The following is a 26,409-nucleotide window of genomic DNA, read 5'->3' on the forward strand; positions in this document are numbered from 1 at the left end:
TAGGTAGATAAGATGGGCTATCAGAGAACACAGGGACATTTTATACAGGTGCATCTATCTTGTACTGCAAGGTTGGATCATCCACAAGGGGGTGGCCGGATCACATCAAAGCAACCCCACAGCAGCAGAATGTACTGTGCTCCTCATGAATTACCCAGGATCCATTTAGGAAAGGGCTCTCCCTGCACATCTCTGGGTAAGCATGGGTAAAGTTGTCTTGATTTCACTCATGAAAAATGATGGTTTGAACACGCAATCGTGACAATATGGGTTATTGACATTTTTTTTTAGTGCAGTTCTTCATGCGCACTTGGAGTCTCCGAGCGCAGCCAAAGGAATTACTTTGCGTGGCTGACGTCAGGAACATACCTCACCAGCAGCACAGTGCGGCCAACTGGCGGTGAGGAGGATATGAGGAGCAATCGTGGAAGAGGACTCAGTCCGACCTTGTCTGGCTGGCTCACAGTTTCGCGCCTGCTAAAATAGTTGGCGGCGTTTGAAGCCGCTTCAACTTTAACCCTCATTCATGTTTTTTTATTCGCTACCCATCCACGTCTGGGTGATGTGCACGGGAATAGAGCAACACTACTCCAACCTCTTCCGCATATTGGATTTCTATGCAAAGAGAAGGTCGCCAATGTCCCTCCAAGGATTCGGGAAATGAAGACTGCTTGCGGACACGGACTCAGTGTTTTTTGACTTTTGAACCACATTTTACGCAGTTTTAATCAGCTGTTTGTTTGTTTGGTTTTTTCAACTCACGAAGCATTTGCGTCCTGTGCGGGATTACTCGCTTGCATTGCTTATATTTAACATACAATCGCGTTGTGGATACGCCTGTGCTGTGCATTGAACAGTGCACAATTTCGATCATAATGCATTTTATGTAGGATAACCTCTGTGTGTACAAAGTGCCAAATCAAACCGGGATGGCGAACGAGCGTAACCGCAACATTGTGGAAAAGTATATCTGCCATAAACTCTCCAAACAGGGCTACGTGTGGGGGTTTGACGATGTCCGGGATGAAGATGCTGCTAATAACGGGTCAATAGTTGCTCCTCCACCGACTTTAGTCCGCCGGTGCCGTGAGGCCAGCACCGGGCCTGACACCGAGAGCATCCCCCACCTCTGCAAACGTCTCCCCCAGTCCGACCCGCACGCCGCCATCCACAGAGTCCTGCGCGAGGCTGGAGATGAACTTGAAAGACTGTACCAGCCGGACTTCACGGAGATGTCACGGCAGCTGTATCTCACCTCCACCACGGCGCAGAGGAGATTCGCCGAGGTGATAGACGAACTGTTCCGGGACGGGGTGAACTGGGGCCGGATTATCGCTTTCTTCGAGTTCGGGGGCACGGTGTGCGTGGAGTGCGTGGCCAAGGAGGAGATGACACCGCAGGTGGACAACATCGCGGAGTGGATGACGGAGTATTTAAATGGACCTCTGAACAGCTGGATACAAGATAACGGGGGATGGGTAGGTCTGATTCCGTGTAGTTGAGCGCTTTGCAGTTGTGTGCCACGGGGGCGCAAAAGTCCTCCTTTGCTCTGGTTGAAGAGGCTTGAATTAGTAAATTCAGTGAGTGTTTGCATGATTAACACACATCAAAACGTGCCTTCTGATATATTAATACACCATAGTATCCAAACAACAGCTGTAGTTGATCATTAATGAAAATAAATCTCTAGATGCGCCCATTAGGGCGACAGAGCCAACGCTCGAGATGGACGTCCTCACTTATGTGCCGCTCTGATTGGACGTTCATGGTGGCTGTTAAACTCACTTGACCAATCAGATGGCGTACTGTGTCACACCTCCCGACGCTCTAAATAAAGGCCGCCCTGTCATCCGCAGACACGGTGGTGTCCACGCTGCTGTCATGGAGAGGAGGGGTGATAGTCCAGTATAATCCAGGGGGAATTAAAGATCATTATGTAATATCTAGAAAAACAAAACAAAAACAAATAGTCGTTTCAATATTTACCTGTAAATGCTGAAAAGTGCTCCAGTGCTGCTGGGATGTGATGTTTTAATGATTAGGTCATGGATGTACCAGGAGGGAAGAGGCCAGACACATGTCAGCAAACAGAGAACTATTGAATTAATGTGTTTAGGCCTCTGGGCATAGCTGGACAGGGCTCAGCTATCAGCGCTGTTCGCTGCACATCTAAATGACACATAAACTTCAGGTACTAATGAGGAGAGGCATCTACACTCTGCTTTTACCTGTGCTCATCCACAGAGAAATAAAAGGAGGGTTTAATCAGGGGGGAAAAAATGCAGTATCGTATCAATTTATTTTTTTGTGCAAGATTTCTACTTTTCTGCAGCCACCAAAGAGCACAGCAGTCGATTAAACCAATCTGCCATGAATTAGCCCCTAATTAGCAGAGGTGCTGTTAATGAGAGCATAACATTTGTGTTGCCGGGTTGCCGGAAGGTATCAGAATAAGGTGTGTGTATGTATGTGTGTGTGTGTGTGTGGGGTAGGGGGTCATCAATGATTCATATCGAACATTTCATCTCAAAGGGAAGGACCGTTTAACATTCCCCTTGAGTCTGGCTTGCCCCTGGAGGTGGCAGGTTGTGCCACATATCAAAGGCAGGCAACAGAGGGAGGGCCCTCCAGGAACACAGAACACTAATCTGCAGCCACTGTGATTAACATACAATCCTCTGTGCATCTAGGTTGGAACTCTTTTGTCTGTTTTTTTTTTAGACCTGTGCCTTGAAGCTGGCGCAAACTAGGCTGCTCGAGGTCTCTGGAGCCTGTGCCCACTGTACAATAATGTAGGTCATCATAGTGTGTGTTTTCCAGCTGGGCAGAGATGACTGCATGTCTGCTGCTCTAGGTCCACTTTAGAGAGAGAGAGAGAGAGAGAGAGATAGAGAGAGAGCAGTCTTTTAATCCAAAGGATTATTCAGGATTATTCAAAAGCGTGTGTTTCCATTTTGGGTCATTTTCATAGAGCTTTGCTCCCAGCACTTAGGAAACCATATACACATTATTTTTGGCTCAAACTAGACTCTAAAACCTAATACAGTACATATTAACACTGGCTCATGTGAGCTTGTGAGTTTTTTGGGCTTCAGCCTAGACAGATAGGAGTCTAACAGACAACAGTTGATTTATAGAATCATTTGAATGCCCTTCAGGTGGGGAATTTCCTGAGGTGCATGTGTTTGTGTTTCAGTTATTACCTGACATTTAATAACTGACACTGCAGACGCAGAGCTTTGTCTGTGCTCTCGAACGCTTCTTGTTTTTTTGTTTACCTGCTGGCAGTTGTTTGAAAATGTAGAAAACTCCCTGGATAATTCAGTATGTGCTCAAAAAGGTCGTTTTACCATGTTGTTTGTTGCTACACTTGGGCCTAAATGGTGTCATATATATATATATATATATATATATATATATACTGAAGAGTCTGGGGTGTTTCTTTAGTGTATGGGGCAAGTATAAAGTTTGTTGATTTGGTTTTGATTTCTTCCTGAATTATACATCCACACCCCAAGTTCCTGAGATTTCTTATCAGTCACTTCCCTCCTAAGTGGTCTCAGAGCTGAAGCCAGGCTCTTAGAGATACTGAGGTACGAGGCCCCCTCACCCACCAATACACCCACTCTAGGAATAAGTCTTGTCGAGTCATTTGTTCATTTTTAATTAATTTTTCTGGCTTTACAGTAGTCGAATTGAACTATATTGACCCTAAAAGTACTAGAAACAGTCAATTACCCACCACATGTACATTTTTAATTGTAGAAGGTTAACACCCCAAGTTGCTCAAACAAATTCCCATAAAAACCGAGGACGTGACCTTGGTGTCCTCAATGCTACAATTGAGCCACTGTTTGAATATAATCTTGCAGCCAATCTGTTTTAGTGTGAAAACGTTGAGTGAATGACACACATGTGCTATATTTTTATGTCTAATCTGCTCATGATGGACTTTGCTGAGGGCTTTCCATCCTTTTTGGGGGTCACATTTTTTGAAGATACATATAGGTCATAAATATTTTGTTCATTTAATCCATCATCTGTCAGGATAAAACAAATTTTACACTTCAGTCACTGCAGCCTTCTTTCCTGTGAGGCCACATGTTATAATAATGAAGACACTGAATAAACCTAGTTATATGTGTGTTTGGACAGGTTGTATTTATAGTCACTTACACTGTCCATTGTGTTATTGTGTGCTAGAGGTGAGTCTTGTGTTTTCCACCACTTTTAAAACAAAGGTGGGGGCTAATCAACCTACTACTGACATTTTGACATGTGAGAGTGGTGTGGAAACAGCTTTCTATCAGCCACCCTCTGTTTCCTGTTGTTTTTGAGACAATTTGAGCCCAAAACAGGGGTGCCCTCGTTGTTGAGTCTAGGCATCACCGATGAGTCAAATAGTTTAGTTAAATAAAATCTGACCTCTAGAAATAACAAAGCAGTTACTGTATTTGCAAAAACCCAGCTGAGGGTGTAATGGCTCACATTATGTACTGATTACTTCCCACACTCCAGTATGTAAAACACTGTCCTTCCATTGTCCTTAACACTCAGTTTCCTCCACCTGTATGAATTCATCCTTTGTGGTGGCAGAAATTGCACCCATCAGGGGGACAATTGCATTTAGGCAGCAGCCTCACCCACGTACGGTGCACCTGTGTTTATTTGCACGCTTTCACAGTAAATACCAAGTGATTGAACAAAGTGGCAGACGGCATCCAACTTCTGAAATTACATGCTTGACCTCAGACATTCATCCGGCTGAGGGGGTGGTTCGAAACGAAATGCCAAAATGTGCTGCAAGAGAAAAACAGTGGTTTCACAACTTTGGAAGGCCGACTGTCAACAGCTCCAGATATGATGTTAGGACATTAATTTCATTGGTCCAACTGTTGGGTGGATCGCCACAAGATTTATTGTCCTTAGAATATAAATCCTTTATTTTGGTAATCCCTTTACCTTACCCATAGTGCCACCATGAGGTTGGTTTGGTTAACTCTTGACTTTCCATCCAGCACTATCATCAATGTCAACATTTGAATTTGGTCTATACTTTGCTTTATACCTTTAAAACAAATGATATCAGCATCTGTTGTCCTTTGTGTTTACCGCTGATGAACAGGTACACAAAGATGGCAAACATACCTGCTAAACACCAGTATGTTAGCATTCTTACATAAGCACTCAGCCCTGTCCAGCCTAATAAACACATCTTTTCATGTAGCAGATGAGGAGAAGGAGTTGAATCTCGTGTAAACCTTTTTTTGAAGTCTCAAACAGCAGGATCAGGTGTCTGTGGAATGCTGCTGGCCAGGTGGCCTATTTCTCTGTGTGTTACAGGTGTGTATGTATGTGTGTCTGTGTGCATGCATGTGTGTGTTTGAGGGGAACACAATGTAAGTTGGCTTGGGTTGGGTCCATCCTGTGGGGGATTCCCTGAGCACAATCTGCTCGTCGGCGGGTGGGACTTGCATGTTGCTACGGTATTGCGGGCATCTGGCTGAGCCCCTCTCCTCTCTTGTTGAGGTTGAGTGGATCTGGGACAGCGGGGAAGTCATTAATCTCCATATAGGTGACATGTCTGCAGAGTAGAGGAGGGGGGGAAAAAATCCAAACAAATTTGCTCACAAAGGAGGCACATGAAGCCACTCATAAGGAAAATCCTGATGATCTCACTTACATCCAATTTGTGTCTCCTAGATGCAAATTTGGTTTGTTAAACACAAATACTAACCGTGGAAACGATCAGGAAGTATTCATGGCTGCTTCCCATGACTTTGAACTGTTCTCCCAACAAAAAGACAGTAAAAGGCAAGCTATGTTTGAGAACACGTGCTTTTACAGTGTGATGAGCCCTATAACTCATGATTGATCCCTCCATTCCTTCTCTCTTCATTTGTGTGTTGTTTTCATGTGTTAATTTGTAGTTGTTTATCAGTCTGGCCTCACAAAATTAGTGTGCAGGATGAACAGCAATCAGACAGTGGAATAAAACATTACTCATGCAAATAGCATCTTGGGGTTTTTCCCTCCCACCCATCATTTCAAAACAGAGACATAACATCATTTCACTGCTGGAAGAAGAAAAACATCTGTAAGTTTGGGAGATTTTGACAACAATATTATCTGTTGATGTGGACTGTCAGCTCTGAAACGGAGTCTGCGCACCACAAAAACAGCTCAGCGTGGAGAGAAGCAGCCAAGAAACCCCCCCCCCCCCAGCCCCCCTTGTACTGAACTCCATCTGCCACTGTGTTTACACCCATCAGCCCAACAACTGTAATCTCAGAAACATTTCCTACAGACGCAGGGAGCTCTGGGCTGTAACTTTCTGAATCAGTCTGACATGAATACTTTCTTTCAGGGACAGTCCCGAAGGGATATCTAGTCTCTCTCCTATCTGGGTATCTGAGGTGCTCAAAGCACAAAGACCTTTGTTCCAAACATTCAGTCCTGTGTGGGGAAATACTTTGGAGAGCAGATTTAATAACCATTTATAGTTTAGTAGGTGCAGTTTCAGTGACAGTAAAGAGACTTTATGCTGAGATCAGTTGTATCTGAGTCACTGCTTGAATGAAGGTAGTGGTTGAGTGTTTCCATGACCGTCTTAACAAAAGAAATATGCCAAATTTGAAACTTTTTGTGACCAATTTAACCAGAAACCAAAAATTATTTGCTTACAGCAAGTCCAATTTCTGCATTGCACATTTTGTTGCAGCTAGATACGATGCAATGAATAATTTAGGAAGTTATTCAGAATTTAAACTGGAATCCTTTTATTTTCTGACAATAAAATGAAGTCTGTCCTCAAACTGTAGACGTGCTGTCGGTCTTAACTATAGAAACGTCTGGTATGAAGACAGCATATCACATTGTCTCTCTAAAGCTAAATTCAGTCAAACAAAGGAGTATTATCATACTGTTGACTAGAAGGTAAGGTCAGGCATTCACTCAAACATGACACTCCTTGCTTTTTACCATTCCACACATGCCGAACAGTTCATGAACACTCTGGAAATGTGCACCTTTGTTTTGAATGGATATCACTTTTTAGAACAGAAATACACGTCTGTCACCGTCTCAAGAACATAAATCTGGTGCTCTGTGAGTGCTACGACCTCATCTCTCTCCAGAGACCTCCCACCCTGTCCTGTGTGCTTATTTCTGGACCTCCTCAGGAGAGCTGGAAGAATGTCTGCTGGAGAACGGCGACTGTAAATAAATAATGTAGACGACCTGGGTGTTTCTTTCCTGAGTGGCCGGTGAAGGGTGTGGGTGATTTTGTCGTTGGATGATCATTTCAGCTGAGTGTACTTCATTCAGGATCACCCCTGTAGGCTGTTTGAGTGCTGACATCTGTGCGTTTTTTTGTTTATTTAGTTTCTTCCTAATACTCTATGTGTGTAGGCCTCTGGGCCTATGTGAGCATACAGATCGGTGTTTGTGTGTTTGGCTATATCATTGTGTTTCCTTGTGTTTTGTTCAAGTCAGTAATCACCTCAACCTACTGTTTTCCTGTTTCATGAGGGACACGTGCCTGAGCTGTTTAAAAGCACTACTATCCCAGTCAGAACACACACTGATGAATAATATATGGAGCAGATAAACTCGGACACTAAATGGATGTCCCTCAAGTACAACCCCAAAGGCTGTCTGCGCTCCAGTCGAGAGCTTACCTCTTCTTTTTCTCGCCTTTTTTCACATCTTCTTTCTGCCTCTGTCTGTCTATTACCCCACCGCCATACACATATACTCTTTTACACGCCTACACGTGCCCAGTCCCTTCACAAACGACATGCTAATACCCTGAGACCTGACTTTTAGTGTCAGGTAACGTTCCAGATTCCTGAAAAATGCAGGGACATGTGAGAGGCCTCTAAATATAGAAGCGTTGCCATCACTGCTCCCGTGTGGTCCTTTAATTGTCATGTTACACATAAATCCCTGCCCTGTTTGCTTCTGTGCTATCATCACTTTCACATCACAAGCCCCGCCGCCAATCTGCATGAAAAAAAATGTCCTAATGAACCGTTTGAGACGGCAGATAAAAAGAGTTTTCCACCTTTCCTGTCATGGTGGGAGCTGGATAATGAGGAGCCTACTGAGACACTAGTTGACTTTGCCACTGGGCACACCCTTGCAAGCTGCGCGGCATATCAATATAGGGCAAGGTTAAACGGTTCCTCCCATTGTCTAGCTACTGTAGATATTTTTGGGACAAACCCCCAAAAGGGTTTTTAAAAAAGGTTTGAATTTCTCAATTAATTTCTAGGGCAACAATAAATACAGCTGGGAGTGTCTCCTTAATGACTTTCTTGTTCACAAAGAGAAAGCCTGTTGCATGCATAGGATAACACGTGGGAACTATTTGCTACTACATTGTTTCTGGGAAGAAAACATTGGTGATGAATTTTCTTTTTAAGCTGACAATAAATACGTTTTCATACGGCTCCACTGTATTGGGGTTGTGGCAGAAGACTGAGCAGCAAAGATTGTAAAGCAGTAATTACCAATGAAACTAGCTGTAAACTCAATATTGGCATAGCCTAGTGGCTATTTACACATTCAAACAAAGACCAGTATTTGCCTTTTTTTTAACTAATGGTTTTGGCAGCTTGGCGAATTTATGTTTAATGTTCACTCTGCTTTTCTTTCCATTTTGGTCTAAATCGATGCCTGGGGGAAAATATCTGTGTGTTTTAATAATACGCCATTCACCAGATAGTCACTAACTTTGTCTGCTGGATGAAAGAGGTTTTTGAGAGTAGAGAGTTGGAACCAAAACAATAAAGCTGTGGGTTATGAAACCAAAACAATGAGCTGAAAGTAGTCAAAATGGAACCTGTAGTTGGCTGATAATTCATAAAATAATTTCTAAACCATTTAATCAATGTTTAATACAAAAAAATACAGTCTGTCATATCTTTAAAACTTTACATAATGAAACTATCTGCATGGCTAGATTTGTGTGAACTGACCCCTTATAGAGTTCATATACACACACAGGCAAACACAAAAGCGGATGTACTAATGCTAATCAGTTCTTTGCTGTCTGCAAAATGGCCGTGTACACAATGACACACATCTGCATACACATATACTGTGGCGCATTCAGCGTGTACACACAGAAGCGGATGTGGTGGTGTGAATCAATAATGCTGTGTTGTCACAGGGTGACATGTGAGCCATGGCAGGGAGCAGATGGCCCCGGGGTGCCTAGCTTCCTGTTAGCCATGCCATTCAGCCTGAACACACGTACACACAAGCGCATGCACATACACACACACACACACACACACACACACAAACACCACTGCCATCTCCACTGGGATTTCCCAGTGCAACTAGCCACAGCACTGGCCATTAACAAACAGCATGCCATTATTGGCTCTTCTCTGAAATGCTGAGTACATGCCCTCCCAAAAAAAAAATGACAACAGCCAGATAATGGTAAATAGATTTCTCTGCCTCGTCCATGGAGGTCTGGGGTAAATAATTCTCTGGACCCCCTCCCCAATGTGATTTTTGCCAACAGAGCAAACAGCCCACAGGAAATCTGATCTGTTTCAGTGGCCCACTGAGTGAGGTCAGCCATTGCTCGGATATCACTTTGACTACGTTGTATTGATTGAGCATTTCCGATGGTTTATGTTGGTATATCTGAGCGAAGACTCAATTAACGCTGTGAACCTGCGGCTGCGAATGTCAGAATGTATATGAAGGTGATTTATTGATATGCATGCTGTAGGAAAGAGTGTCTGTGGAAAGACCATGACGAGATGTTTTAAGCACTTTTATGCTGACAGGCTTTCAACTGGTGTGTGTGCGTTTGTGTGCGTGTGTGTGAGTGTGTGCAACCAGGAGCTCTCACTCCTGGTAAGACAGCACCACCCTGTTGGCAGTCACCTTTGATGGCAACTGATTAGGTTTGAAGTGCAGAGAAAACGATACTCCCCTGATGTTTGGAAGATAAAAGCTTTGCCAAGGGAATGTTACTGCATTGTTTCAGGGCAGCGTTCAGCATTCGTGTTCCTCGCCATCCTGAACTCTTGATGTCCACACAAACCTACAACCAAATTCTGTCATCATGCTGTAGCACACAGACGTTGTTGTCACCCTCACAGATAACCCCTGCTGTTTTCAGAGGACTACTACATGCTACCTCTGATGAGGACATCTCGCCGGCAGTGTTGTACCCTGTGCAACACTATGGCGTTATATTACATCAATTTCATCGGGTCGGCTCGGAAGGTGTGCTGCCTTTAATTGGTTGTTGGCCTGTCATTACAACTTCAAATAATGACAGATACTTCAAAGAAAACAGGGAGAATTGGAAAAAGGAGAACTGGCAGCGATTCCTTTTCTTCTTAAATATTTTGTTGAGTATTTTTTGACACTACTCTTGCGCTTTATGCCTGTGTATGTTCTAAGGGTGCAATCATCTTGTGACTTATGTCAGAACACAAAATTTTTATGATGCCTGGATTCAGTTATGTCAGGCGCCATTTTGCTTTATAGAGGAGTGTTAACTGTGACATGTCTAGACGAGTCTCATGTCGGCAAATTTAACCACCAGAGGTTTAATTAACTCTGCAAATTGACCTATGAAGTGCTTCATTTATTTTTCATCTTCATTTCGTGGTGAAAGACCTGTGAAAGAAAGAAAGAAAGATGTACTTTCTCTCATTAAATCAACAGAATTGCACCATATCTTTGATTTTGACTGTGCTGAATTATCAGCTGAGTTTGCAAACTCATTTTCTGATACCACCCAATCTATCAGGACAGGCACTCAGACCCCTCAACCTTCAATGTTTCCAGGTTTGAATTAATGAGAGTCCGCATTCCTGCACTTCTGGGAGGAAAGGGTGTTAGAAAATGTTCCTGGATGAAATGACCAGACTTCACAAGGTGTCTTTGATCAGGAGGTGAGGCTAACGGGGTTTAGGAGGATGAGGATGAGGAGCAAGCAAAAGGAGGAGGCTTATAAACTCCGAAAACAGGCAGTCCAGTCCTTCTTACTGACATATGGGCAGCAGCCAGGTTGAGACGAGGTAATTGCTGGAAAAAGGTACGGATGATTGGCAAAGTACAATGCCCAGGGTGCCCAGGGTTGAAAGACCAAAGCAAAACAGAGCTAATAGAGCAAATGATTTTGAGTTCATTGGAAATTCATGTTTTTTGTGGAGAGCTGGAGAAGTAGGAATAGATTAGCTCACTCCATAGAAATGTACAGAGCAAACTTGGATAAGGTTGCCTGTTAAAGTCATCTGACTCAACAATCATCTGATTCTCAGCTGATCCATCTGCTGACTTTGAAACAGAGGAATGTACTGATGAAAACATCCACATGGGCATTACATAGCACAAAAAGAACATTTTCAACCACCACAGCTTAACATAGGCCTATAGTGTGTATAGATTTTTCCACGTGAGCTAAAGTTTGAGGCAGTATCTTCTAATATTCACTGCATAGGAGCATCAAGGCCCCCTCAGCTGACAATAGGCAGTCACTGAATACCACTAATGACATTTCCCATGGATTATTCCACAGGGAAAATGCCAAAAGACAAAAAAAACTTTACTCTGGCATGTACCTTATTAGCTTTCTGCACATTCTCACTGCAGACCTTCAGTGTCACAATAGGCAACTTATTATCATTCATCAGGTTGCCTGTGCTTGTTTCCCTTTGGTCTCTGCATAGAGACAGGGAAGGTCACACAGCTCCAAGTGAGTCAACCTGCTCCAGATAGTTCAAACAATCAGTCGTTTTTAAAGCACGCTGCTCAACATAGCTCTCTCCAGGGTCTCTTTAAGTCACACTGAACTCAGACCAAAGAAAGGATTAAGCACCAGGAATAGAAGTGATGTCCACCCCCGCTTTTAGCTGCTTTATTAGGCTCAAATTACATGAATCTATATCTGAAAAAGGATTTAAATGCAGTTATTATATTACATAATGCAAGTGTATGGTGTAGCTAAGTTCCTTGCAGTCCACTTGCTTATCTCAAGGTTCATTCCTTCTCATATCAGGCCTCTCAGGCACACACAGTGCAGTTGTTTGTTTCCACACATCAATGCATTCCTCTCATTCCTCTCCCCCTGGATGAAAATCAGCTGGTTGCCTGAGAGAGGTCATTGAACTTTTCCCCAGTGTTCCCTGAGAAGAGAAAGAGAGGAGGAAGAAAAAAAAAAGTCTTCTCACCCTGGAGAACAGGAGAGTTCATTCTGTGATTGCTTATAATAGGGCTGACAAACATAGTGTATGCTGTGAATATACAGTCATGCTCAGCCGGAAGTTAGATTTTGTAAGAATGATTATTGCTTCCCCTTCAGCCCGATTTCAAAATGACCTCATGCTCCATTCAGGATGGAGAAGTTTTGTTGTGCATTTCACAACTTCAGCCCTCAGCCTATGAAGGCTCCTTCCCGTCCCACATTGAGTTTTGCTTTGTCTTCCAACACGGTAGCTTCTTCTTTTAATGCCTAAATATGACAGCAGTACACTGGGATAGAGGAAGTTAAGAACGCTCTATAAGAAGTAGAGATCCTACATTTCTTACTTAACCTTTTACTTTAAGTGACAGGATCGTACATGACTTGGTTATTTCACACAAGAGATTTTAGTTTGAGTTGGGCAGGGCTTAGGAAAAGATGATGTCACATATTTCTATTGCACCCATCAGGATAAATCCACACCCACATCGTGCTGATGATTTCTGCAACTCAGTTTTTATACACAAAGTTTTCAGGGGCTTACAGAAGTATTATCAACAATATGTTCTTTAAAGTATAAAAAGTAAAAGTACTCAGCAGAAAGCAGAAAAAGGGTCCTCATTATTGCTGTATTAACATAATTAATGCTGATTGACACTTATCAGTGAAGGAAGAGCTAGTTGTAACTACTTTACAAACTGTGTAGTAGTTTAGTCCAATCAATCAATTCATTTTTATTTATATATCACCAAATCATAACAGAAGTCATTCATGACACTTTACATACAGAGGAGGTCTAGACTGTACTCTTTCTAATATTATTCACCCAACAGACCCAACAAGTCCCACCATGAGCGAGCACTTGGCAATGGTGGCAAGGAAAAACCTTACACACTGCTTGTATTTTATAGATTTATCATCAGGTTATTTAAGGTTTTAAGTAACTAGAGCTGTCAGATAAATGTAATCAGAATCAGAATCTGAAATACTTTAATAATCACAGGGGGAAATGGAGTAAAAAGTCAAAGTAAAAGGTACAATATTTCCCTCTAAAGTGCCATTCAAGTGTACTTACAGCAAATAAGGCACTTGAGTAAATTCACTTTCAATCACTGGCAATAGATTCACTTTGACTTTGTGGAAAATTTTCATTGTGGTTCTCCTCATTGTGCCTCCTCTTCTCCACCACTTCAAAGGTGTTCCTGAGGGAGCTGCACCTCAAACAGATTATTGTTGTCTACGACATTATCGGACATCTGAGATCGTCAATCTGGTCTGCTCGCAGCATGCCCTCTCCCAGACTGCGGCCTCTCTCATTAACATGGGTACACGGAGAACACTGCTGAACCTGAAACCTGGCTCTGTGTACTCCAATCACGTAAACCGCTCCAATATCTTGTTGCCAAAACTGACAAGCCGACTTTACAAGACGTCTCCTGCATGAAAGAGGAGACTATGAGAGGCTCCTCGCATCTAGCTTTGATGTTCTAATACTTTCTCCTTCGCTGACACGTTTAATTCTCCATTAGATGCTATTACACGCGATTTGTTTGGCAGTGCTTCCTAAATTACAAGGGCAACTTGGGTCTTCATCAAAGGAAAAACAACATTCTTGCGTTTTTGTGATCATAAAAGTTGCCAGTGTGTAACAGTTTGCCTTTTCTTTGACTCGGAGCTAGGATTTAGGAGTCTGTTAATGGTTCCAAACAAATACAAACCTCTTAGTTACAGTGTCTAACCAACTGTAGCTCTCTGCTACTGCTCCCCCTCCCTTTCTCCATGGCATTAGTATGACTACATGTTTGGCTTGCCTCTAGTCTTTCCCTAGTTACCCGCACAGAGTCTGTGATTTAACCATACTTGGCTCTACCACAGAGAAGCCATAGTCTCAAACCAGACAGTGATGTCATCCCCACAGCATCTGGCACAGGAAGTGACTTAATACTAACTGAAATGTCAAGCTCTTTTACAAAGACCTCCCCAATCATTGCTGCATGACAAACCCTTTTTTTGAACATCAGGATTGTGTCATTTTGTTACATCAGGGCTTGAAACAAAAAAACACTTTGACACGAGCTTGAAAAAACCACAGCAAGCTGCGCCATTTCAAGAAAATACGAGACCAGATGACTTCATATCTTGGGCAAGTTGAGAACAATCAACCCCCACACGTGTTGCGCATCAAGTATGCTGCAGATGGTGTTCCCATTCATTACACCGTATACAGTAGTCGTTTTTGGCTCAGATCGCTTGGTCTATTTTGAGCACTGCTGCATTTGAGATGGTGGTTGTGTGGTCTCAAGGTCTTAAGGGGTCAGTGGATATGACTTTTAAGCCTTGAAGCAGCGTGCCGCCCCTGTCACAGGAAATGAACTTCTCCCATGGGCTCTGTTTGTCACAGGAGAAGCAACAGGCCACCTGGGAATCCGCTAGTTCCCACGGTCTCTATCAGAGGTTTTTATCTGAACCAATCAAGCAGAGCAGCTCAGCTATGAAGGGGGACTCCCACGAGTCAGTGTTTTGCCAAAGTAAGAGGTGCTCTGGTTCCTGTATACAGCAATTCAAAGCTGATTTAAAGCTGATAGAGCAGCTTGAAATGTGAAAGTTTTACCTCTGTGTTTAATAATTGACCTAAATTGCAGGGTCAATGAGAAACATGGCATTGCTTTTTTTGTCAGCTGAGTGCCTCGGCGTGTTTTAAATGCCACAGATACTACTCCAGTTTACCAAGTGGCTCTTTGCACAAGTGGCCCTGCATTCCTGCAGTGCGAAATTTGAACAAAACACGATTATCTCAGGAAAAAAACACTACAGCATTTTGGTTTTTGCACATGCTTACATGGTTTTCTGAAACCACAAACATGTCACCAGAACAGTCGATGTACTATGCAAGACTCCCATGGAGAGAACACAGAGCTATTAGACAGCCAAGTGGCAGACATCCTGTCTTTACTGGAAAGCCACTCAAGCCAGGTTTAATGCACTCCAAACACACCAGCCTCTACAAGTGTGGATGATGACTCAGTGGCCCTTTTCCATTCTCTCCTTCTGTTCTTGCACGTCATCAGTGGCCTTTTAAATGGGCCAAGCAGTGGTGGTGAGAGTTGTTTTATTAGACCGAGCAGCCCTGAACCAGGAGCTCATATGAAGCCTCTTGATATTTATAGCAGCACAACAGTCTTGCCACTTCTGTCCGGTTTGAGTATTGTCACTTCCTCCTCCGCTGTGGGGGCCGGATGGGCTCTGTGCAGACATCCTCAGACAAGTCAGACATCCCTTTTCAGCTGCATTGTTATCTATTTGAAAAAGCCATTGTGCCAAGTTTTGGCAACAGTGAAGGATTCTGGATGAATTGTTGGGGCTGAAATAGTTTTCAAGGTCAAAATCACAGGACTGGCTTCTTTTAAATGAATGAAAGAAACATATTGACTGAGCTGTCGGATTCATCGTGAGAGAAAAGGATTGTCTCTCTGTGGTATTGCTTTGATGTCTCTTTGCTCTGCATGCAGAAGTGGCTGATTGTAAATGATACACTGAGCTTTGGTAAAGTGTGCAGAGGTGCAGATAAACCAGGAGAGCAGGTTAAAGGAGAGCAAACACAGTCTGTGTCCATCCACTCGCCCTTTACCTCTGTGAGGCTGCAAGGTCACCCAGTCCTTCGTTTCATGTTGGATCAAAGCTGTTCAATACAAGTCGATGGGCTCTACAAGAATAAACGTCCTGCAAGGATCACATAACTGCTCAGTCAAGGTTGAGGAAATAGATCAGGAATGTTTGTCTAATCAAAATCTGTTTGTGCTATCCAAAAAATCTCAGTGCTGCTGCACAAATTGGATGGTTTAACTGCAGCGGTTCTCCTCCTCCTCCTCCTCCTCTGTCTCCTCTCGTCTCCTTGATGGGATAAAAACCAAGTGAAGCGTTATTCATCTCCAAAGAAACTAAAGTCTCATGTGTAAAGTTACAGTCCTCGTTTATCTGGCGGTTCAGACAATGAAAAATGGAGACAATAAAAAAAAAAAAAGAGTGTCATGAGGAGTGTGGGTGATTTACTGGCGATCACGTTTCATGTTCCAGTAGAGCAGGCTCACTCCCACGGGAGAGCGTGCTGTTTTGTAAACACACAAATGCGGCTGCTGACGTAAATTTGAATATTTATGAACCTTTAGGGTAGCATCCAACGTTAAATCCATTTCTCCCGTTACAGTTGAGCCTAATGAAAGTACACTGCCAAGTATGAAACCTGAGTCTTCAAGGGCACCCAAAGCGAAAGCAAATTAAAAAGGTTTCACATTTCCTTTGAATTTGAAGTCCGCACTTACTTTTTGTTCCCTTTTAATCAGCCATAGTTACCATCTTGTCTAGCCATTTAAAGGGCTGTTAATTCCTTTGGTAAATCTATGGGAATACTTAAAGGGGCTGATATTTTAAAGGCCATATGTCATTATGTGAACTGAAAATGTCTTTCAGTTTTGTAACTGTAAAGACAGAATTCATGGTTTAGTTAAAACAATTATTCATCTCACTTCTGAGGTTTTCAGAAGCAATTTAATTTCTATAAAGCAGGTTTAAGCTCTCTGTGATTCATTAAATTAATCACACATTGGATAAAGACTGCATTTAATTATTATTTACATTATCAATGAATCTGCTGATAATTTTCTTGATTAATTGATTAACTGTTTGGTCTATCTAATGTCACAAGATGCTAAAAACATACCCATTAAAGTGCCCAGAGTCCAAGGTGACATCCTAACTTAACCATTTTAACTGACCAGCAGTCCAAAATCCACAGATATTCTATTACAATTTCCATTTCATTCAATTTTATCCTGTTTTCTTCCTGGTGAAGATGATGATGACTGGAAACAGGAGTAAACAGGAGTAAACGGGTGTCCAAAGATAACAAAACCACCTACCAGAACCTCTAAAGCTCACTAATTAACACATATCTCTTTATTTTAAATGTATCTGTATAAAAAAAGGTAGAAAAACAATTCACACAAGACTATGGTTTTATGGTTTTTAAGGGAGAACTACATCTTGACTGGGACCAGTAACTTACTGGAATCTCTGCCAGCCTGACAAACAAGGTATACCATGTTAATTAGTGAGATTTAAATGTGCTGGTAGGGAGATTTTGTTCCCTTTCCTGTGTCAGGCTAAATATTTCCCCCTATTTTCAGTTTTCTGCAAGCTAAGCTGGTGGTAGCTTTGTATTTAGCGTACAGAGAGGAGAGTGCCATCAATCTCTCAGAAAGTGAATGAGCATATTTCCCAAACTGCCAAAACCATTTCTTTTGCAAACATGTAATTTTCTGTTGATCACCTAATCAGTAATAGACTATACAATAAACCAAGGACGCCTCTCAGACATTTAAACAAGCATCACAGCTTTGTTTGTCTGAGCCACCGCTGAAGGTTTGTACATTCATTGGGTGTATTTTCCAGATTTGTACAGCTTTCCACTCAGTTTGTCATCACTTGGCTGTGAGGTTGTTGTTTCCAAGTATTGCAGTATTGTCACAGCATAGTGAAGGGCTCAGTGCCCTCAGCTCCAAGCTGTTTTGCAGTGCTGACACAGGGGGATTCGCTGGGTAATGAGTATCGCAACAAACTCCTCCGTCATCTCATTTTTGCCAGGCAAGTCGATGAATGACACTCCAGAGATTTGATCGAATCTGACCTTGCTGCCAGACAAGTGCTTACTGTCCTGTCACCTATTGTGTCTGGAAAGAGGTTTTGTTTTTTTCCCCTGTGTCTGTGTATGCATTTAAAACAGATCGATTGCAAAGGACATTAATGCCTTCCTTGCATTTTTTTAATCTCCCATTACCCCTCCCCCCGGCTCCTGAAATGAGAGTTTTGTTTGACTTTAATTAGCTGCAAAGAAATCTGCAAGAAGCTCATTAGAAAATCAAAGAAGGGCGGCAGCGGCAGTGTATGCAATATTATAAGTATGTTACCATGTGAATGCTTTGGAAATAAACAGAGCGTGGGGAGAAGTTCGGTTCAGGGATGAATATAGCAGTGAAGCCACAACAGGCACTTTAATTACAAGTTGAACTTTAACCCACATCCCTTTCTCTCAGCCTCAGTCTGCCCGCAATTACCCACAGAAACGTCCCAAAACAGAGATGACTGCCTAATCATTTTTCTGTTTTGGTAAAAGCGCTGCTCTGGGTTTTAACTGAGCTAGTCAAGCGCACAAGATGACTCATTATCTTCCACACAAGTCGAGGGATCATTCCCAATAGTAGGGGGATTCCCAAAGGAATTGGCAAATGTTTGGTATTTCCTGTTGAATTTAAGACAGCATAAGGCCGGCCATCCAAGGAAAAGTGTAGAATCTCTTTGTGTCCATGAGGAAGACGCTGAGCAAAACCCAGAGGTCTAAATCATGTGAAAAACAAATCAGAGGTCGAGGACAGTCTCTCTCCCGCTGGTGGGAAAAGCAAATCATGTGTGAAGCTTCCAGTCTGGGTAACCATGACACTCAGGGCAGCAAGTTGTCACCCTATGGCTGAGTATGGGATCCTCTGAAGTCCTTGCTGTTCAGTCTGACTCCTTTACTCTGTATGTCTCTCTCGGAGGGATTCATTGTGCGCAACAAAAAAGGAAGGAAAGGGAGTGTGTAAACCTCGCTAGGCATTTTCCCATTGGATTGTTGGCTTCTGTAGGGCGGCTGTGACCTTTAAAAAGCCATTGATCCAAAAAAACTGAATACTGCAGAGAACCACAGCCTGGCTGTACCTTTCCCAGATGCACACCTGCTGTCAATGGCAGATGGTTCGCTGCAGGGCAATGAGATGAGTTTTTGAGGATTATAGTCTTTTGTTGATGTGATGAATGCAGATGTTTTGTCCTTACCTGTCCCTGTCAACCTCCTATGTCCTCCTTTGCCACCTGCTTATTGTTATTTTCTTCAAAGACTAAGGTTTTCATAATGACAGCAGGAGAAAGAAGAGAGGAAGGAAAAAATAGAAGGTAGCAAGGTTTGTTTTTCACACTACTCACATGGTTGTGGCAGGGCTGCTTGCTAACGTGTGAGTGAAAAACTTCCCGTAGCTGAAGTGGAGCATGCCTCAGTCTCATGATATCCACCTGACACCCTCCCTCCCTCCCTTCTCTATCTCTGCTTCCCAGCCCTCCCTTGGGTCAGTCTGGAGTTATTACCGTCCGTGCCCTTGTGGGATTCTTTCAAACATCCATCATCGCTCTTATGAACCTCTTACAGTAATTGGCCCGCTTTTGTTTCAGACTTAAATAGATGATAATCTATGCCGACTGTCTGGGACATATTGAGGACGCGCATCATGAATTTGCCATTTTGTAAAGCCTTGCTAGCGGTCAGTCACATGCACTTGCTGCTGAATCCGGTGGCTGGTTTGTGTTGTTGCCTCAGCAAAGCGTTATTTTCCTAGAGTAGGTGGTAAAAAAAAAGAAAGACATGGAGACAGTGTTTTTGCCAACTAACACATTCCCCTCAGCTGGAGGTTTGACTGCGGAGCTCTGTTCTCTAATTAATACCTGTATCCTGGAGAGAAGCAGTGGATGTATCATCGCTAAGAGACCTGGCTTGCTCAAAGTTATCTACAATAAATCTACCTGACATTTTAATGGTAATTTTCAGCTATGTCAGCGTCGTCAAAACAGGGATGGCAATGTTGGTTGGTCCCGTTTGAAATGTCTCAAAGATGGAAACATTTTCTTCAGACATTCATGATCCCCACAGGATAAATCCTGAGGACTCTGGTGATCCCCGACTTCTCCACTAACACCACCAGCAGGTCGATGTTTCCATTTATCCTGTAAAATATCTCGACATACATTAGATGGATGGGCAGAACATTTGGTACAGACAGTCATGGTACCCAGAGGATGAATCCTTATGATGCTCCTCTCTTCTAGCGCCACCATGAGGTAAATGTTTGTGTTTTTGAGTGAAATATATATTATCTGATGAGTTTCCATGAAATTTAGTCAGACATTCATGTCCTTGTATGAACCGATGATCCTGCATAACTCAGCTCCCCAGCCTCAGCTGTAGCCTACTGCGTTTAATACTTTAACATGCTAAACTATGGTGGTGAACGTGGTAAACATTATACACGCCTACATTAAACATTCTACCATTTCCAATGTGAGCATTTTAGCACGCTGACATTAGCATTTGGCTCCAAGCACAGCCGAGCCTGTCTCACAGAGCCGATAGGCCATGTTAGCATGGATAATTAAAAACGCTCAGTTACAACAAAGGAAATGCTATGCGGTTAAAGATATTGCTGACTGATTTAAGAGTGCAATGTGTTTTGACACCAGAGGGCCTAAAAGTCGGAAGAAACTGCTGATCCTTCCTCCTCTGTGACACCGACAAGCCCCCAGCCTCAGGAATGCGACAGGACGGAAAGGGAGGAGAGGGAAACAGGAAATACTTTTGTCTCCCCACAGCAATTCAGAATGGATGATTCCTTTTTTTAGTCCTGTGTGGGCTTTTGTTTGATAAAAAGGAAACTGTGTATTAAAATGTGACACTGAATGTGAAAAAAAGAGTCTTTCTCCTACTAGATCAAGGTCGAATAAAACATGTGTACCCCAGTTAGAATTACACAAAACATAATTACGGGTAGGTAAATTGAGTTAAATGATGGCGGATTAAAATAGAATGATAATACATTCCCATGGGAACTGACACAGTAATGTGTAGTAGTGAATTAAACTTAACAATTCACCATTGTTCACAGATAGGTCAAGTTACAGCACAAAAACAGGCATCAAAGGAGCTCAAGTGTACAGCTCGACAACACTGGTAATAATGTGGTTAGCGTCACATAACAAAAGAGTTGATATTCAATAGGAAACTGTTGATATATCCACGCTAAAATACACTCTTCATTCTAGTTCATCTTCTACTTGTGTGTGTGTGTGTGTGTGTGTGTGTGTGTGGAGGGGGGGCAGCTTAGCACCATGACTTCCTGTCCAGCTGTTCCTGCTGTCACTGCCTATAGCAGATGCCTTTATTTCCTCGTCTAATGACACACAGCCGTGCTTATTTTCTCCACAGATCTCGCCCTCACATATTCTCTCCTCAACTCCTGCAGCAGAAAGAACCTCTGAATAGCAATAATATATTTATGCGTTATGAGTGCTGCGGCGCTCATCCTGAAAAAAACAAAACAACATCTTTATTCCTGTGTTTGTTTAGTGTGTTTCTGGGCGTGTTGTGTGTCTCTTCATGAAGGACATCTGAGGTTGTGCGTAGGAGGGTGTGAGAGCCAATGAACGTTAATGGATCTGCTTGTTGAATGGGTGTAATAACACTCTATTTCCACCTATATTTTACTGGTGGTGGGCGAGGGATTTACATCCTAAAGGTTCAGTTCACCCGAAATACCAAAAATATACAACAAAGAAAACATTTTAAAAATATGTTCTCAATTACCTTGAGAGATATCTAGCCATGCAGACATTTGTTGTTTTATTTACTCTGGTCTAGACATATCTGAGATTTTGCCTTCAATTCGATGGTGGAGTTTTTTGTTTGTGGTGCTCTCAGCGCTTGAAAATTAGATTTAATAAATACAGAAACAACCTTTACTAAAAAATGAGTCCCACTGTGGGTTATCGAGAGTTAGCAGCATACCGTTGCTTTTAACATTATTTTTCATTGATATGATTACCACAAATTCCATTCACCTCTATTGTCAAATATCAAAGGATCTCAAAATCTGGTGAAATCAAAGTGAAACTAGCTCTAGCTGTATGACTAGAAACCACTAAAAAATATTAAAATCCCATGAAAAGATCAAAACCAAAAATGAACTCAGTATTGGATGTGTAGTCAAAGTCTGATATGTCCTATTCCTTTGTGCCAAAGAGCTCCATTGTCCAAAAATATTAAAAACACATTATTGAGCCACACTGTTGCACAGGTTGAGTTCATTACAAAAACATGGAGTCAGTCCTACTTACTTGTAACTGTCCTGCTGCTGTAAATACTGAATGGAGTACAAAATGTGTATTGATCTGCAACCGTATACAATAGTCCCCAACAATTGCACTGTTCACTTCATAAATAATACAGTGCCCAGCCTTTTATATCAATAATATAATATACTTGTGGCTTGTTTTTGAAGATATGCATCTCCAGGATCAGACGAGATGCCAGTCTTGGCTTGTGTGGTGTTTTCTTTCGACTCCACCCATCAGATAACCAACTGACGCAAGAACACACACATAGGTAAACACATATTCTTTAACAGCCCAATTAACTGTCTCTCTTTCTTTTCCCTGTGTCTCTCCCAGGATGCCTTTGTAGAGCTGTATGACAGACAGAGGGACTCCGTCTTCAGTTGCTCCTGGCCCTCCATTAAGACGGTCTTCGGTATGGCTGCGCTCGGGGCAGCCAGCCTCACCATCGGGGCATACCTTACACAGAAGTGAACGAGCCCTCGTTCTACCAGCGTGACTTTATTTCTCATCCTCCTCCTTCTCCTTCGCCTCGTGCCTCTTTCTTTTTCCTTTTTAAATATACCCCTGACCCCTCCGAGACAAACCTTCAGACTCCAAATCTGGCTCTCTTCAAAGCCCCTCTCTCAAGAAAACTCCCTCTTCCTCGCCTGTATTCATGTCAAAACAGACACAAATCAAAAACAACTGAAGCAACCAGATGAACGGCCCATACTGAGCAAAGGATGTCTTGAAAAAGAGGCGGCTTAGATGTAATCACACTAAGCTGAGTAGAACTGAGGAGAAAGGAGGATTTTTATTGTTCTGCCTGCTTCTGTACTAGTTATAGCATGAATGTTGAGTGTTAGTGTAGACGTTGCATGTGTCAGAGCTCATGCGGGACCTCTATTTGGAGGCCTTGATGATGGGGGTGCAGGGACAATGACGCTTACGCACCGGAGAGGAAACGGCCGCAGCCCCGCCCCGCCTTGTTAGGGTGAAGAGCCCCGTTTGAACTGTGGACTCCAGTTACCCCCCCCTCCTCCTGCAGCCGTCCTTCAAAGCACTTCCTCCACAGAACAGCTGCTCAGAATGTATAATGGAAACATCTAGCTACAACCAGCGAGTTGTGTGTCTACTGCTTTCACTCCTCAGACAGCTTCAGTGAACTCTGAACACACTGCACCATTATACTCCCCCTGGCCTTTAATGAGTAGAGAAAGAGCTGGTGGAAGACTGAGGTCTGCTGATCTGTATTTTGCAGGGTTTTGTTTTTTTTTTTTTGTTGAAAGCTCATTGATTGAGATTTGTATGTCGGTTTTTAATTTTTGCAGCACGCCAAATCCTAAATTGTGCCGTGTTGCTGCAGAAAGAGACAATGGGATTTTTCTCAAGGAGTGAAAAAAAAAAAAAAAAAAACACGTAGAAGAAGCTTTGAATAGAAATGTCAAATGTTGGTGACAGTGCTGGGAAGAATCTTGAGCACAGCACAAAAGAGTGAGGTAGAAGTAAAAAACAAACAAACAAACAAACAAAAAGAAACATTGCGTTTTGCATTTTAAGAAGGGAGTAGGAGTATGTTGCCCCTGCAACATAAACGGACAAGATTTTTAAGCGTGCATTCCTCAAGCAAAGTGATGAACGAGACTGCTCCTCTGCTAAGAAACGACTCCCCTTTAAAAGCATCATCAGATTAGTACCAAACAAACAAAAAAAAAAAAGAAAAAAAAAAAGAAGCTAAAATCAGTTCTTTTCTATTTTCTACCTCTGTTGCTTTCTTACTCCGTTTGTAGTCAGACTGTTTGGGCTCACGCAGGTTTCAGAGCCTGACCCTGTCAACATGTGTCCTCCAGCTGCTGAGGCCCCACAGCGGCTCTGTAATGCTAGAATCCACTCTTGACAAAAGCGCCTGTTGACGTGGACTGTGGAAACCTCGCCTGGCCACAGATGACTGAGTGGAACACCACGGCTGCCGGGTTTCAGTTCAGGTCTAGAGCCAGTGTGTCCCGAATGCTGGAACCTGAGATGTCCCTTCTCTCCGGTCTGCAAATGCATTCAGTCATTGATTTGTTCCTTTCAGCCTGTTTTATTGATGTTTGTCTTGTGTTACAGTCTGATAGAAATTTTTTTGGAAATGCTCACGGGCTCCTAAATATTTTGTTGTACACAGTACTTAGCAAGTTGGTTATGGAAAAAAAAAAAAAAGGTTTCTGTCATTAAAAATCTTCTTCTTCGTTGCATGGATGAAAGATACTGTCGTCACACAACAAATATTCACTGTGTGTAACCATATTTATAAAGAATAGGGTAGAAGATAAGAAATAACATCAAAGGAGTTGCATTTTCTATTTATTGAGAGGTACCAGATCACAGATTTTTTAACAGTACTTTAATGAAATTTTTTTTTTTCACTTTTTTCTATTCTATGGAATCACACTGTAACTACATTTTTTTCCCCTGGCTGCTATTATAACAAGAAAAATGTTTAAAAAAGTGAATTTCTGTGTCGTATTAATATTGGCTTAAGGCTGCTATACTGTTGATTTAACTTTTACTTACAGCTTAAACTGCCACAGTTTTACAGTATAGTTATAGAGAGCTGGAAACCAAAGTTAACTTGTATTAATCTTTAATTTAAAAAAACAAACAAACAAACAAAAAAAGTAGCTTCACAAAAATACACATCGCTTCACTTTCTGATCTCCCTGTGGAGGGTTTGTCTAGTGTTACTGTACTATATCAGCTTAACTTTTGTCAACTTTGTGCTCCCATGATAACTCAGTGCTTATCTGTAAAATGTTGACCTGCCACACTTGTCTCTGATATCACCATAAACCATCTCATTCTCACTACAGGTCACAGTGTGAGATATTCCTGGTGAGGTACAGAGACAAACAGAGGGTGATTTATGAGCAGGTAAAGGAACAGTTTAACAGCAATATACTGTAATTTTTTTTATATTCTCTGTGCATATATGAATGTAGGCATTCTGGTTGCTGTACTGTTTTATGTCTATAATCACAAACCTTGTAGCACTTAAGAAAAGTGAATTGTGTTCTGTTGTTTACTGCTATATTCCACGATAAGCTAGCGGGATCACATTGTTCCTAATAAACCAGATTTCTCAAGCAGCTGCAGTCCAAGTTCATGTTGCCTCTGCTTTTTTTTTTATTTTTTATTGATTCTCAGCTTCATCTCTCAGCTTGTCAGCAAGACAGAAAGAGAATAAGAGATGTTTAGATGGAGAACAGTGTATCAACCGTGCTCTTTTGATTATCTGTTATCTATCCACAGCTATGGACTGTAAATATGAGACAGTGACAAGTCTCCTTGTGAAGGGACTGTGCATGAGTAGCAGCCGCACCCCATCAGACATCAAAGCTGTCCCCAAACACTGCACTTGTCAGCCTCCCTCTTCTGCTCCATACGCTGCTAAACACGAGTGCAAAAACCCAAATGCCCTGCGGCCAGGTTTTTTTTTACACCCCCCTGCCTCTGTTCTGATCACACTTGTCTTCAAAGGCCACGGCACTCTTGCTGCTTGGTGGAATTTGTGAAAAGCATGATGCAGTAAAACTAATGTTGAAAGAGTTGAGCGGGTGCGAGGAAATTAGGGGAGTGAAAGAAAGTGGTAGTGTGTGTGTGTGTGTGTGTGGATACATCCCTGAGGAGACCAACATCAGCGGAGGGAAGTTCATTTGGGCTAGAGCTCCACGCAATCCCTCCTCTTCTCTCCCACTCGCCATGCATATAAAATGCATGACACGCTCTGAAGAGGAATTTTAAATCAAGCCCTAGACTTTCAAAAGAGAGTCCAGTGTGGGTGTGGATGGTGAATGTGTATGTGTGTGTGTGTGTAAAAAAGAGAAAGATGGGCAGTGAAGTGAGGGGGAGAGGGTAGTGAAGCCCTCCTGCCTCTTCTGCTTTAGGGCTACAAGGTGTAGAGGAGGCTTTCCCAGCGCTGGGTATCACAGGGGAGATTGGGAGATCAAAGCAGATTGTCTGGGGTAAGTCTGGTCCAGTTTCACCCCTCATTTGGAAGTCCATCAGATCCATACCTTAGCCTCATTTGGGGAAAACCTTCACTGCATTGAAAAACTTCCTGCTGAAATCCAGCAATTTCCTTGAAAGAGAGAGGGAGTGAAAAAAACACATCTCTTATACTGGAATGTAAATATTCAGTGAGTAAGAGGTCGTTCCTTATTACACCAGGATGGGATCAGCTGAAGAAACTGATTTGTGCT

The 26,409-nt window shown here is 42.5% G+C and overlaps 1 protein-coding gene across 1 annotated transcript; it reads left to right on the forward strand.

The window, feature by feature from the left end:
• The first annotated feature begins 167 nt into the window (after window positions 1-167).
• Window positions 168-25,296, forward strand: bcl2b (BCL2 apoptosis regulator b). Its single transcript, XM_010729997.2, has 2 exons — window positions 168-1,478; window positions 22,523-25,296. The coding sequence occupies exons 1-2, from the start codon at window positions 930-932 to the stop codon at window positions 22,658-22,660; spliced, it is 687 nt and encodes a 228-aa protein (XP_010728299.1). The 5' UTR covers window positions 168-929; the 3' UTR covers window positions 22,661-25,296.
• Window positions 25,297-26,409: the final 1,113 nt, after the last annotated feature.

The sequence above is a fragment of the Larimichthys crocea genome, chromosome II, assembly GCF_000972845.2.
Source record: "Larimichthys crocea isolate SSNF chromosome II, L_crocea_2.0, whole genome shotgun sequence".
NCBI lineage: Eukaryota > Metazoa > Chordata > Actinopteri > Sciaenidae > Larimichthys > Larimichthys crocea.

What these genes read in the sequence shown, in the direction of transcription:
- bcl2b (XM_010729997.2), top strand. Translation starts at nt 930, where the DNA reads ATGGCGAACGAGCGTAACCGCAACATTGTGGAAAAGTATATCTGCCAT. An exon ending in TACAAGATAACGGGGGATGG is followed by an intron (nt 1,479 to 22,522) that starts GTAGGTCTGATT and finishes TGTCTCTCCCAG; the next exon opens with GATGCCTTTGTAGAGCTGTA.